At 44.1% G+C, this 15,125-nt stretch overlaps 2 protein-coding genes across 3 annotated transcripts in view; both read right to left on the bottom strand.

Moving 5' to 3' along the window:
* LOC136631773 (NXPE family member 1-like) overlaps positions 1-15,125 on the bottom strand; it is a 301,785-nt gene that overhangs the window by 143,847 nt on the left and 142,813 nt on the right. The window lies entirely within an intron of this gene.
* Positions 2,939-15,125, bottom strand: part of LOC136631774 (NXPE family member 1-like) — a 109,202-nt gene continuing 97,015 nt past the window's right edge. Inside the window, exon 5 of the mRNA XM_066606109.1 lies at positions 2,939-3,497. Coding sequence (XP_066462206.1) covers positions 2,962-3,497 — 536 coding nt within the window. The 3' untranslated portion in view covers positions 2,939-2,961. The remainder of the gene's footprint in view (positions 3,498-15,125) is intronic.

Here is a 15,125-nt window from a genome sequence, read left to right as displayed (position 1 = left end):
CTATCTTTCACTATTTTACAATTCCGTTGGCCTAGTTGTACAAAATGTAGTGACCTGGCTAGTTTATCAGACTGATGGCAATTTAGTGTTTTTGATACTTATGGAGAATTTTACATCCAGTAAATAAAGGTTACGTTTTGGCTCCCAAATGGTTGTCAATCAACTGTGCTGATCAACGGTTGTGCTGCAACCGTGCATATTAGTATACCTCGGCTTTTAAATGGTACATCGTACCGTCTTGTCAGTCAGTGTGTGATTTTGATTGCATAGGTGAGTCAAGGCAATGCTCAAAGGGGCCAAAGCTTTGGGTCCAACAACCGACAGGCAAGTGACATGGAAATCACGATGTCAGATTTCTGGGTGTCAGACATAATTATGGACACTGTATGCAGTTTCTGGCTTATCTTCAGATGGATCCATAGTAAATTTACATTTGCTATTAGAAAAAAACTGAATATCCTGGAGGCTGTCATCACGGAAATCATCTTACAGGAGCCCATCTTCTATGCCCCCTTTCTTGTCTTAAAGAAACAATTCTTCTGTGCCCCCTTCCTTGTATGCTAAGCATAGCTCCATACATTTGGTGCCTGGTACTGCAGCTTAAGGTGTATTCACACTAGTGTTAGGGATTTCCGCTGCAATTCAAAAACAAAATAAAAATGGAATTCAATGTTTCAGAAGACTGAAAGGAGCTGCTGTCTGGCAAGCTGAGAAGGAGAGTAAGTGCAGAGCTGGGGAGAAAAGGCTGCTGATTGGAGATGAGCGAGTATACTCGCTAAGGCACATTACTCGAGCGAGTAGTGCCTTAGCTGAGTATCTCCCCGCTCATCTCTAAAGATTCGGGGGGCCTCCGCGGGTGACAGGTGAGTTGCGGGGGAAGGGGGAGGAGAGGGAGAGAGATCGCCCCCGCCGGCCCCCGAATCTTTAGAGACAAGTGGGGAGATACTCGGCTAAGGCACTACTCGCTCGAGTACTGTGCCTTAGCGAGTATACTCGCTCATCTCTACTGCTGACCTTCTGAGAGAGGACAGCTGGAGGGCAGAGTGTGGGCCAAGTTAAGCCGAGTGCTGAACTGTGAGGAAGGCCAGGAGATCTGCTGTCTGCATCAGCTTCCAAGGAAGATAGCAGTCACGCCACTGCCATAACCTGGTGGGGCAGCTGTATTGTGACAAGGTACCAAGAAGATCTGTGGTAGTATTGCAGATATGTACTAATGGTGACTGCCACGCAATGGAGCTGTAAGTAAGGCTGGCCTCAACACAAACACTAGGTATTCACATGGACAGGTACACCCATTGTTGAGGAACATAGCTAAAGGCTCATTGGCCCCCAACGCTACTTCACAGCTGTGTCTATCTTAAAATATCCAGGGTACAAGCCTAGAGACATATGTTTTGCTCACCCCACAGAAGGACATTATATTTAAAATACTTTGTGCGAGTGTATATATATATATATAATATGTATAATGTGTCATACTTGCGACCCACGCATGTCCCCTACAGGAAAAATTTAATGTAACGCTAAAGCCAGGGTGGGGGTTGGTGGTTTTGCATAAAAAGATGACATCGCAGCAAGCTGTGGTTACCCATCCTCTCTTTGCTTTCCCCCAAAGTGGCAGCAACCAACAGAATTTGGTGTACAACTTATAAAACCGCTACTCGTGGTCGAGTAGGGAATGATGGTATTGTTTTGTCGTAATGCCAGCTCTTAGCCAGGCCTAAACCCACTATGAGCAAAGTTCTTTTAGGGAATGGAGTTGTAATCCCTTCTCCTGTAGGGTGATGTAGTGCAGTGCAGGTGGTAATGGGTGAGAAGGTGCTACAGCAGACAGGGTAACGGTTGAACATTAAATCTCACGTTTATTTGTAGACTTCGTTAAGTAAACACTAACGGATATTTCTAGTTACAGGCAAACACTTCTGTAAAGGCTTTTGTGGAGTTAGATGATGAAGAATTCCTTCTTCCTTTCTATAAATCCAGCCTCTGTTTTCTATATAAGACTCTTTCACCATCTTTTTCTTTAAGGTTCTTTCTTTATCTTTCTTTTTTCTTTATTCAAATAATTTTTATTGAACATTTTTCATTTTTTCTAAAACATACAAATTCCCACACCCCAAGAAACAAATCAGAAACTCTATCTTTCTTTATATATGGAATTATTTTCTTTCTTCTCCTCATACAATTCTTCTTCCTTGATCTTTCTTGGTACTATAATCTTTCCTTGTACTTACTACGCCTCTCTTCTCACCGCACAGTAAACTCCTCTTTATTCCTCCTGATCTTCTCCTCTTTTCTCTGCAACTCAACTATTTTTTTTCCTGCCAGGAATCCTAACTGTCCACCCATGCGGGACTTTCCTTCATCCTCACCCAATCATGGGCCTCACCCAATCCCACTGCTGTTGCCATCCAGCAGAGTGGCCAATGGGAACAGGGCAGCTGACAGCCAAAGGGGGAATAGCGCGGTTGTCAGACAGATTTTAATTAACAGTGACATCTCCAGTCTCTAAAATCTCTAACGTTATAAAAATTTACATAGTAACATAGTTCGTGAGACCGAATGAAGATAATGTCATTCTAGTCCAGCCTGTTTATCCTCCTGTGTTATTGTTGATCCAGAGGAAGGCAAAAAAAAAACCAAAAGCAAAAGCCAATTAGCTCTTTTTAGGAAAAAATTCCCTCATGGCAATCAGACTGTTCCCTGGATCAACCCCTAATAGTTCCTACCTACCTGTGTATATATATATTTAAAGGCATACACACAAATAAAAACATTACCACATTAAACATTATGTAGTGTCCACTCCGAGCCACTACAGTAGTATTACAAAATGGCTATTCACATGAATGGCCGTCCTATTATACCAGAATGGCCAAAGGTCCAGCAAGAAGGAAGTCACTCTTACTCACAGATGGAAGTATGACGGGCACCCCTCCCGTGTTCATTGTGCACATTTATTTAACAGATATAAGTCATCAGCATTCTAACCTCATTCGCAATAACCTTCTCCGGAGGGTGAATATCAAAGCTATCAAATGCATTGGTCATATCCCAGCCATTTACAAAGCCGACACCGAGGTCCTTGAAGATGATCTCCATGATGAAATAATGAGCATAAGCATGAAAATCACCATATGTCTCAAAATCCCTGTTCATTGGACCCGTATTCTCAGTCTTAATGATCACTTTAGTCTCCGGGCTTCTCAGGAACAGACGCTCTATAGCGCGACGTATGTTATAAAGTCTCTTAATGAAGTAATAAATGGGGTAGGATCTGAAATGGGATCCAATCATCGGTATGATCACAGTTCGCTTATCACCCCTTATTAAGTCGATTTCACGCGAAATGGTGCGTTCCTCTTTCCATGATTGATACGAGCCGCAAAGAAAAGGGAAGGTGTGCCGCTTCCAAGACATTTTCATATTCTGCTTTACGTCCAGGTGGAAAAGTTGACGTGCCCAATCATCTTCATAAAGACTGAATTGTTGGAGTGCTGCAAAAAGATAGATAGATACATGAGAGAGATAGATGGATAGATAGATACATACATACATGAGATGGATAGATGGATAGATACATTCATATATACTTTCATATTAAAAAAAGCCATAACTTCCACCATAGGTTTTTTCTTCTTAGTTGGCGGTCAATGGGCTGTAAAACACATTAGAATGTTATTCTCTGGGTCAGCATGATTATGACTAGAGAGGAGCGAGCACCAAAATGCTCGGATGCTCATTACTCGAGTCGAACTTTTTGTAATGGTCGAGAGCTCGTTCCGAATATATGTGGTTTTTAAAAATGCGGTTTCTATTTTTGACAATAAAAACACTTTTTTAAAGTTCACAATGTGGAATAAATTACTGAATATTTTCATTGTTTTGGACATTATGAGCCCAGGAATACCTATTATGTGTACTTATTTATTTTTTGTTGTTTGATTTTCATTTTAAGTGTATTGAAGGGGATTCTTTTTAATTTACACACACACACACATATATATATATTAACTAATCTTTATTGAGCTTTTTTAAAACTATTTTTTAGTCCCTCAAGGGGAATTGAAGAAGTGGTCATTCAATCGCTAGCATAGTACACCGTGTAAAGTCTGTAATGCAGTGAACTAAGCATGTACTGACAGCTTATAAGACGCTGTTAGGGGAAAAGTCTGATAGGCCGAGCTACATGGTAGACATGGAGGTCTTTGCCAAGTCTCCTGCTGCCATGGAAACCCATTGTATCTACTTCACACGCAATCACTATTGATCAAGGCATGGAAGGTATTAAATGGTCAGCAATGGAAGCTTCTTCATTCTCAGCCATTACGCAAGGATCCCAGCTGTCATAAGCCCACCGAGACCCAACTCTTCCCAGAACAAGAGACCCGTGCCGGCTTAACCCCTTAGTGACCAGCCCATAGTGTTTTTATGTCCTGCCCAAGTGGACTTTATTCCCTGAGAACGTAAAAACATGTGTCCTGCAGGGAATAAAGTTATGTGAGCTATGGACGTGAAAGCTCCATGCTGTCGGTGCCTACAGGTATCTGACAGCATGGAGCTGTCATCCTGGGCTGCGGGTAGTCCCCTCCCGGCAATGCAATCGGCACTATCCAATGGATAGCGCCGATCTCAATAAAGGGAAAAAAAGTATTAAAAAGTGAAAGATTCAGCTGCCCTGATGGATTGTTTCCATCACTGGAGAGAAAGCTAACATCCACCAAGATTCCTCACAGGGAGAAGTCTTCACTTAAGCATAAACCATAAGAACAAAAAAAATTGGGTACAGCGCTCACAGGATCCGGGGTATAAAATTCAGGGATTGACAAGAATAAAGTATAAAAGTCCCGTCTTTAATATCAAGCTACGCGTTTCGGCTATCAGGCCTTTTTCAAGCTATACAGAAAAAAAAAGAGGTGCATATATATATATATATATATATATATATATATATATATAGTATACAATAAACAGCTCCTACCTTGTCAGACACCAACTGCATGTGGGCGCCGGTAGGAGGAGTTAGACCCGTGACACCATTTCCCTGTCACATGATCAATGAGTCACATGATACCATGGAACGCTCCAAGCGTTCCATTATTGCATAGTAAGGAATGCCTCACAGTGCGTTCCATTGATATTCTCACTAATCAAACTGTATCCATTCATAAAATAATCATACAATACAAATGCATAATGATTCATACATACAAAGTGTCATATTTTTAAAAAACAAAAAGATAGTCAAAATATATCTATACAGCAATCATGAAATTCCTTCTAAACATCACAGCAAAAAAAAAAAAAAAAAACCTTAGATTTTTTTCTAACTGTTCATTGAGACTCTGTGGAACCAGAGTCTGCAGTTGAAAAATCCAAAACATCTCCTTTTTGCGAAGTGTTTCCACTGAATTTATAAATATCTGCTCTACTGGAGTTATTTTAAAAAAATAAATAAATCTTGGTATTTCTATAGCGCCAACTCCACAGCGTTCAGCTGGCCTCATGCCACACGCTCACTTCATAGCCTCACCACCCTCATGTTTATTTATAAGTGCGTCTGCGATGAGGAGGAACCAGAGACATACACTGCAGAGGGTTGGCAGGGCCTGGCAGTGACCTCCTTTTGAAAGTGTGGGCGATAGCCCACAATGCTGATCAGAATTGATGATAAATTGACGTACGATCATCATTCCAATCCCGTACCACCTCCGTCTCAAAATTGTCAGGAGCAGCAAACGTGGGCATAAAGGGGACTCAGGTGCCAGCACTTCTATACATTACATCTCCACAATGCAGCAGCGCATACTAACACCAAAGATTGGTTTGAAGCCAGAGATGTTGCAAAAGTAGCCACCACAGGTATACATTGACCCTGGGAAAGTCTCATGAAATCTGTTTCGCTTTCTGTGAATGCTGCAATCCAGTATCTCAGATAACTGTGGTAATTTGTAGCACGAGAGATAATACATGCCGACCAACGCAGATCCCCAGACCCCAAGCAGGAGGAGGAGGAGGCATAATAAGCCGAGAAACCATGATCGAGGTAGGACCCACAATACTCTATATGGGAAGCAGGTGAGCGGGCCCTGGGTCAGCCTCAGTCCCAGCCTCCACCTTGTGTGACCCAAGGTGCCGTGAGTTACATAGCTATGGGAAATGCATGTATCCCCACACAATTCATTCTGTGTTGGTGTCAGATAGCAGAACACTGTAATAGAGGAAGACTTCTGCACCCAACCCAAGTCATTCAGTGTATTTGTGCCAGATAGCAAAAACACCGCAATGGGAATTCTTTGTGCACCCACAGCATAAGTAAGCCCCCTGCAACCCAGGGATAATATTAAACAGGAAGAAAAGAGAGTGTCCAAACATGGCAGAGTTTCACCCCGTTCAGGACCTCGACCCACACTTCTGCCCTAGTCATTCTGTGTATTTGTGCCAGATAGGTAAAACAAAGCAATGGAAAGTCTTTGTGCTCCCACAGCATAGGCGAGCCCATGAAACTCAAAGACAGTATTACACATAAAGAAATCAGAGTGCCCATACATGACAGAGTTTCACCCCGCCAAGGACCTCAGCCTCGGCCCACATTTCTGCCCAATGTCAGATAGCTGAGCAATTCATTGGGAAAGCCTTTGTGCACCCACAGTATAACCAGGAAGAAAGGAGAGTGCCCAAACACAGCAGAGTTTCCCCCCCCCCCCAAGGACCTCGGCCTCTGCCCACACCCTCAGCAATCATGGGCATAAAGTGGACTCGGATGCTAGTACAGCTGTGAACGTCTCATTAAATCAGTTACGATTGCTTTCATCGCTCCAAAGACTGGATGAACCACAAAGAAGTTCCATAGGCCAAACCTGGAGCAGTTGATTTCTCCCACCCAGGACCTTGGCCTCTGCCCACACCCTCAATAATCATGCGCCTAAAGCGGACTTGGATGCTAGTACAGATGTGAACGTCTCATTAATTCAGTAACGCTTCTTTTGTTTGGTCCAAACCAGTGTCTCAGATAACTGTGGTAACACGAGAGCAAATACATGTTGCCCAGCGCTGATCCCCAGACCCCAAGCAGGAGGAGGAGGTGGCATAATAAGGTTGAGAAACCATGACCGAGGTAGGACCCGCAATACTGTGTGTAGGAAGTACGTGAGCGGGCCCAGGGTCAGGCTCGGTCCCAGCCTCCATCTTGTGTGACCCAAGGTGCCGTGAGTTACATAGCTATGGGAAACCTTTGCGCACCCACAGTATATGTTGCAGGGTATAGGAGAACCCCTCAAACCTTTTGGTAGCAAATGTATAGGAAGGCCCCTCCAACCTTTTAGTAGCAAGTGTATAGGCAAACCCCTAAAACCTTTCACTAGCAAGTGTATAGGCGGACCCCTATAACATTTCAGTAGCAAGAGTATAGGCAAACCCCTCAAACCTTTCGGTAGCAAGTGTATAGACGGACCCCTGTAACATTGGTGTACCACGAGTATAGGCGAACACCTAAAAAACTTTGGTTACCAAGAGTGTAGGCAAAAGCTGGAAAAATTGGTTTAATAACAGTATAGGCCAGGGCCTGAAAAATTGGTGTACCAAGAATACAAGTGTACTCCTGAAAAATTGGTTTTCCCCCGAGGACAGGTGAAACCCATAATCATTTTTTAAAGATACAGCTCGTTGTTGCTTAATTTGTAACAGAGCCTGGAGGTAGCCCTCCAAAAAGATTGGTTTAAGTTAAAGTTTTAAAACTTTTAAAACTTTTAAAAATTGTAAAACTTTTAAACAGAGCCTTTTGGGCCACAGAAAAATTGGCAGTTCAGCGTGATGACATGCTGCTTTAGGAGGTGGAGTAATAATATCTGAGAGGGATTGGCTAATCTACTTTCCACTTTTTCTGTGGTGTTAGAGGATGCATTTTTGCAGCGAAAAGAAGCATAAGGTTCTGCTGCTTTCAGCAGGTGGAGAAGAGAAGTCTAGGGAAATGCAGCCTTTGTTCATTTTTATGAGTGTAAGCATGTCAGCGCTGGCAGTTGACAGGCGGGTAAGCTTATCCATGATGATTCCCCCAGCTGCACTAAACACCCTCTCTGACAAGACGCTAGCGGCAGGGCAGGCCAGCACCTCCAGGGCGTACAGCATCACTCTCATACCCCTTTCCTCTTCCAGACTGAGAGTGGAAGATTCTCCTTATACCATGGGTCTAGGAGGGTGTACACCCAGTAATCTATGTTGGCCAGAATGCGTCTAACACGAGGGTCAGGGGAAAGGCAGCCTAACATGAAGTCAGCCATGTGTGCCAGGGTCCCAGTACGCAACGCATCGGTGTCCTCACTAGGAGTATGACTTTCAGGATCCTCCTCCTCTTCAGCCCATACACACTGAACAGATAGAGGCAAGCAGCATGGGTACCCTCTGCAATGTGGCCAGCAGTCTCTTCCCCTACTCCTCCTCCTCCTCCTCCCCTTCCCCTCCTCCCCAAAAACGCGCTGAGATATAGACATGAGGGTGGTCTGGCTATCAAGCGACTTACTGTCATCCCCCATCTCCTGTTCCAACCACAAAGCGTCGGCCTGTATGCTTAGCAGCAAACTTCTCAGCAGGCAAAGCAGTGGGATAGTAACACTAATGATGGCCATATCACCGCTCACCATTGGCGTAGACACCTCAAAATTTCCGAGGATCTGGCAGATGTCTGCCATCCATGCCCACTCCTCCGTAAAGAATTGAGAAGCGTGACTACTATTCCGCCGCCCATGTTGCAGCTGGTATTCCACAATTGCTCTACGCTGCTCATACAGCCTGGCCAACATGTGCAGCGTAGAATTCCAGTGTGTGGGCATGTCGCATGGCAGTCGGCGCTCTGGCAGCTGAAACCGACGTTGCAGGGTCCTCAGGGTGGCAGCATCCGTGGTGGACTTGGGGAAATGTGCGCAGACACAGAGCACCTTGCCAAGCAGGTCAGACAAGTGGGGATAGTTTTTCAGAAACTGCTGAACCACCAGATTGGAGATGTGGGCCAGGCATGGCACGTGTGTGAGGCTGCCAAGCAGCAGAGCCGCCACCAGGTTACGGCCGTTCTCACACATGACCATGCCCGGTTGGAGGTCAGCGGCGAAAGCCAGAGGTCCATTTGCTCTGTCAGACCCTGTAAAAGCTCGCGGGCCGTGTGCCTCTTGTCACGTAAGCTGATTAGTTTCAGCACGGCTTGCTGATGCATGCCCACCGCTGTGCTGCCATGCCGCGCACTACCGACTGCTGGCAACATGCTCACATCTCTTAATTGAGAGGTAGACATGGTGGAGGAGGAGGAGGCTTTGGAGGAGGTGGCATAATACGCCGCAGATACCAGCACCCAGGTAGGACCCGCTATTCTGGCTTTGGGTAGGACGTGAGTTGTCCCAGGCTCTGACTTGGTCCCAGCCTCCACCAAGTTCACCCAATGTGCCGTCAGAGAGATATAGTGGCCCTGCCCGCCAGTACTTGTCCACGTGTTCGTTGTTAAGTGGACCTTCCCAGTAACCGCGTTGGTGAGGGCATGGTTAATGTTACGGGAGACGTGCTTGTGTAGGGTGCGGACGGCACACCGAGAAAAATAGTGACAACTGGGGACCGAAGAGCGCGGGACCGTCGCCATCATGTTTTTGAAAGCCTACGTTTCCACAAGCCTGTATGACAGCGTCTCCAGGTTGATTAATTTGGCAATGTGCACGTTTAAAGTGTGTGCATGCAGGTGGCGGCGTATTTCCACTTTTGCTCCAATGCTTGTGCTAGCGACAGCTGAACGCTGCACTGAGAGATATTGCTGGATGGAGTGGAGGTGAGGGTGTGGGTGCAGGCCAGAAGACGCTTGTGCCTGCGTCCTGGGTGGGGGATTGGATCTCAGTGGCAGGTTGGGGCACAGGGGAAGAGGCAGTGGTGCAAACTGGAGGCGGTGAACGGCCTTCGTCCCACCTTCTGGGGTGCTTTGCCATCATATGCCTGCACATGCTGGTGGTGGTGAGGCTGGTAGTGGCGGCTCCCCGGCTGATCTTGGTGCAACACAGGTTGCACACCACAGTTCGTCGGTTGTCCGCACTCTCACTAAAAAACATCCACACCTTTGAACACCTAGCCCTCTGCACAGAGGCTTGCCGCGAGGGGGTGCTGTGGGAAACAGCTGGGGGACTCTTCACTATCGCCCTGCCTCTACCCCTGGCCACTCCACTGCCTCTTCCAACCTGTCCTGCTGCTGCACTTGTCTCCTCCTCTGAAGCCCTGTCCTCAGTAGGCTTAGCCAGCCAGGTGGGGTCAGTCACCTCATCGTCCAGCAACTCTTCCTCCGAATCATCTGTACGCTCCTCTCTGATTTACCACCCTTACTACTACCTCACTGACAGACAACTGTGTCTCATCATCCTCATCCACAAAAAGCTCTTGAGACAGTTGACGGAGGTCCCTAGCCTCATTACCCGGACTCCGGGAACTTTCCAAAGGTTGGACATCGGTCACGACAAACTCCTCACGTGAGAGAGGAACCGTTTTTACCCACTCAGGGCAGGGACGCGAGAACAGTTCCTGGGAGTCTGCCTGCTCAGAATATGTTATTTTCATTGAGTGAGGAGACTGGGAGGAAGGAGGAGGAGCCAAAGTATTCAGATTTGCTGTCTCTAGGCCGGGAATAGTGGACTGCGTAAAAGACTGAGTGGTCGATACATTGCTGGATGCATTTTCTGCCATCCACGACAGGACGTGCTCGCACTGCTCTGTTTGTAACATAGGTCTACCACGTGGACCCGCAAATTGTGATATGAATCTGGGGAGCCTAGAAACTTGCCTCTCTCCTAATCCCTCAGCAGCCGACTGTTATTCACCCCGTCCAGAAACTTGGCCTGCACCCACACCCTCACTTGGACGCCCATGTCCTCGACCTTTACCCCTACTCCTCATCATGTTGGATTAAGGATAGAGCAGGGCCCAAATAAATGACTACTCTGTACAGCACTGACAACTGTGGCTAATTCACCGCACACAGAGACTTGTAGATAGCGGACGCTCTATGCTGTAACTTGAGAAAATTAACCCGCTGTCTTGCGCTGATATCTAGGGGTAATTTTACACTTACAGCGACTTTTAGATAAGAGAGGCTGTATGGAGTGGGAGAAGACTCTAAAGCCAGTGGATAGTGCTTGTAACTGCAGCTATCTCAACCTCGCAAAGGAAAGGGTATTGTAAGACGCTCTGCACAGCGGCAGAGCTGAAATACTTTGCAGTGGCCCAGGAAATATTAGAGTACTGTTTCGCGGTGAGACCTCTGCCTAATGCACTGCAGACTGAGAACAGTATAACTGAAAGGATCTGCAGAGGGCTAGATGCTTAAAAAAAAAAAAGGTGCACTACTGCTCCCAGCCAGCCACAACTCTAATCCACACGATGAGGAGTAGCCCTAATATGGACCATTGGGGTTCTTGACGACAGGATCCTACTCTAACACTATCTGTGTAAAAGCATCAGCACTTTTCCTAACCACTTCCAGCGTGTGTCTGAGGCGAGCCGCGGGCGGGATCAGTTTAAGTTCTCGACGGTCACCTGATCGGCCCAGCCACTCACTACTGTGGGGGGTGAGAGGGCTGGCACGTCACTGCAGGAAGTGGTAATGCTTTCCTCGCATGTTTATTGGCTAGAAAATGGCGCTAAACATGCGGGGAAGGGAAATGAAATTGACTTGAGTACCGCGAGGTGTTCATCTCGAGTAACGAGCATCTCGAGTACACTAATACTCGAACGAGTAGCAAACTCAGAAGAGCATGCTCGCTCATCTCTACTAATGAATAATTCTAAATCTAAAAATACAATATTGGTAGGATTAATAGTGGAGGTAAAATGCAAATTATAATTATTAAGATTAATTAAATGAACTAATTCCAATTCCCTACCCTCCCATATTATTAAAATGTCATCAATGAAACGTTTGTGGAAAGTAATACGAGGATCTAAAAACCTGCTCTCTTCAAAAAAAAACAAAACATATATTGCCGTACCATGCATCTGTTTATAAAAACTATTATAAATAAAATAATTTTTTTTTTTTAATGAATTAACCGTCATTAGTGGGTCATTAAAAAAGAATTAAATATAATTCAATCATTCAGCGCCTCATACAAAAATAATAAATAATTTCAAAGAAGTAAGTAATGACTCATCTGGTGCCCAGTGGACTTCTCTCGAAGGAGAAGCCATCGGCACCCGAAATCCACGATAGCCTCAAATGAACCTGACTCCAAAATCCAAACGTAGGAGAGACATCCCGGGGTTGCAGCCCTCGTCAGGCTGTGTATATCCAAAATAGATCCAAGGCAAAAAATACCCCCATGCTCCGGAATTCAGTTTTATTGCAACGTGTTTCGGCGGTACATAGCCGCCTTTCTCAAGCAATACATACATTTTACACAAAAAACACATCTATATAAACTCTATTAAAAATTTCTCTTACTTGCAAAAACCTGTTCTCGGTGGATGCCGTGTCCCGGCGCCATCTTGGCTTCACGAGGTCATCTCACGTGACGCTACACGTCATTCTCGTCACGTGATTGAACACGTCATAACATCTATATATATAAAACTAGCTGATATACAAAGCTTCGCCCGAGTTAATTTGGTACTGGTGTTTATCTGGTGTTCACACGGAAATCTTATGAAGTCGTGGTTACTTTAGAGATACCGGAAAAACATATGTTCACCATTTTGCGTAGTTCTCTGTGTTACCCAGGAAACACCACGGGAGGTAACCATGCGACGTTTCCTTTATATAAAATGACATCAGGAAGTGAGAGAATTAGATTCCATACGTAAAATGTGGACGCTAATTCTTTTGCGCTTAGAATTGAACAATCGAGGTGAGACCCATTAGCGTTTCCTATTTATGACATAATAAATGCTCGTGCCAAATTTCACATTTCTATGACACCGGAAAGTGAGAAAATTACATTCCGAACGTAAAATTTGGACGCTAATTCTTTTGCGCTAGAATTGAATATTCGAGTTAGGACCAATTAGCTTTTCCTATTTATGACATAATAAATGCACGTGCCAAATTTCACGTTTCTATGACACCGGAAAGTGAAAAAATTACATTCCGTACGTAAAATTTGGACGCTAATTCTTTTGCGCATAGAATTGAATAATCGACTTGGGACCCATTAGCTTTTCCTATTTATGACATAATCAATGCTCGTGCCAAATTTCACGTTTCTATGACACTGGAAAGTGAGAAAAATATATTCCGTATGTAAAATTTTGATGCTAATTCTTTTCCGCATAGAATTGAATAATCGAGTTGGGACCCATTAGCTTTTCCTATTTATGACATAATCAATGCTCGTGCCAAATTTCACGTTTCTATGACACTGGAAAGTGAGAAAAATACATTCCGTACGTAAAATTTTGATGCTAATTCTTTTGCGCATAGAATTGAATAATTGAGTTGGGACCCATTAGCTTTTCCTATTTATGACATAATCAATGCTCGTGCTAAATTTTAAGTTTCTATGTGAGAAAATTACATTCCGTACGTAAAATTTTGACGCTAATTCTTTTGCGCATAGAATTGAATAATGGAGTTTGGACCCATTAGCTTTTCCTATTTATGACATAATCAATGCTCGTGCCAAATTTCACGTTTCTATGACACTGGAAAGTGAGAAAAATACATTCCGTACGTAAAATCTTGACGCTAATTCTTTTGCGCATAGAATTGAATAATCGAGTTGGGACCCATTAGCTTTTCCTATTTATGACATAATCAATGCCCGTGCCAAATTTCGAGTTTCTATGGCACCGGGAAGTGAAAGAATTAGATTCCGTACGTAAAATGTGGACGCTAATTCTTTTGCGCATAGAATTGAATAATCAAGTTGGGACCCATTAACTTTTCCTATTTATGACATATTCAATGCCCGTGCCAAGTTTTAAGTTTCTATGACATTGGGAAGTGAGAGATTTAGATTATGTACGTTAAATTTTGACGCCAATTCTTTTGCGCTAGAATTGAATAATCGAGTTGGGACCCAATTACTTTTCCTATTTTGGAGATAATCTATGCTCATGCCAAAATTCATGTTTCTACGACATCGGGAAGTTGGAGAACTTTTGGCGAGTCAGTCAGTCAGTGAGTGAGTCAGTGAGTCAGTGAGGGCTTTCAGCTTTATATATATAGACTAGCTGATATGCCCGACTTCGCCCGAGTTAATTTGGTACTGGTGTTTATCTGGCGTTCTCACGGAAATCTTATGAAGTCGTGGTTACTTTAGAGATACCGGAAAAACATATGTTCACCATTTTGCATAGTTCTCTGTGTTACCCAGAAAACATCACGGCAGGTAACCATGCAACGTTTCCTTTATGTAAAATGACATCAGGAAGTGAGAGAATTAGATTCCATACGTAAAATGTGGACGCTAATTCTTTTGCGCTTAGAATTGAACAATCGAGGTGGGACCCATTAGGTTTTCCTATTTATGACATAATCAATGCTCGTGCCAAATTTCATGTTTCTATGACACCGGAAAGTGAGAAAATTACATTCCGTACGTAAAATTTGGACGCTAATTCTTTTGCGCTAGAATTAATTATTCGAGTTGGGACCCATTAACTTTTCCTATTTATGACATAATCAATGCTCGTGCCAAATTTCGCGTTTCTATGAGACCGGAAAGTAAGAAAATTACATTCCGTACGTAAAATTTGGACGCTGAGTCTTTTGCGCATAGAATTGAATAATCGAGTTGGGACCCATTAGCTTTTCCTATTTATGACATAATCAATGCTCGTGCCAAATTTCACGTTTCTATGACACCGGAAAGTGAGAAAATTACATTCCGTACGTAAAATTTGGACGCTAATTCTTTTGCGCATAGAATTGAAAAATCGAGTTGGGACCCGTTCGTTTTTCCTATTTATGACATATTCAATGCCCGTGCCAAATTTCACGTTACTATGTGAGAAAATTACATTCCGTACGTAAAATTTGGACGCTAATTTTTTTGCGCATAGAATTAAATAATGGAGTTGGGACCCATTAGCTTTTCCTATTTATGACATAATCAATGCTCGTGCCAAATTTCACGTTTCTATGACACTGGAAAGTGAGAAAAATACACTCC

The sequence above is a fragment of the Eleutherodactylus coqui genome, chromosome 6 (assembly GCF_035609145.1).
Source record: "Eleutherodactylus coqui strain aEleCoq1 chromosome 6, aEleCoq1.hap1, whole genome shotgun sequence".
Taxonomy (NCBI): Eukaryota; Metazoa; Chordata; class Amphibia; order Anura; family Eleutherodactylidae; genus Eleutherodactylus; species Eleutherodactylus coqui.
This window is presented reverse-complemented; position numbering and strand designations above follow the sequence as displayed.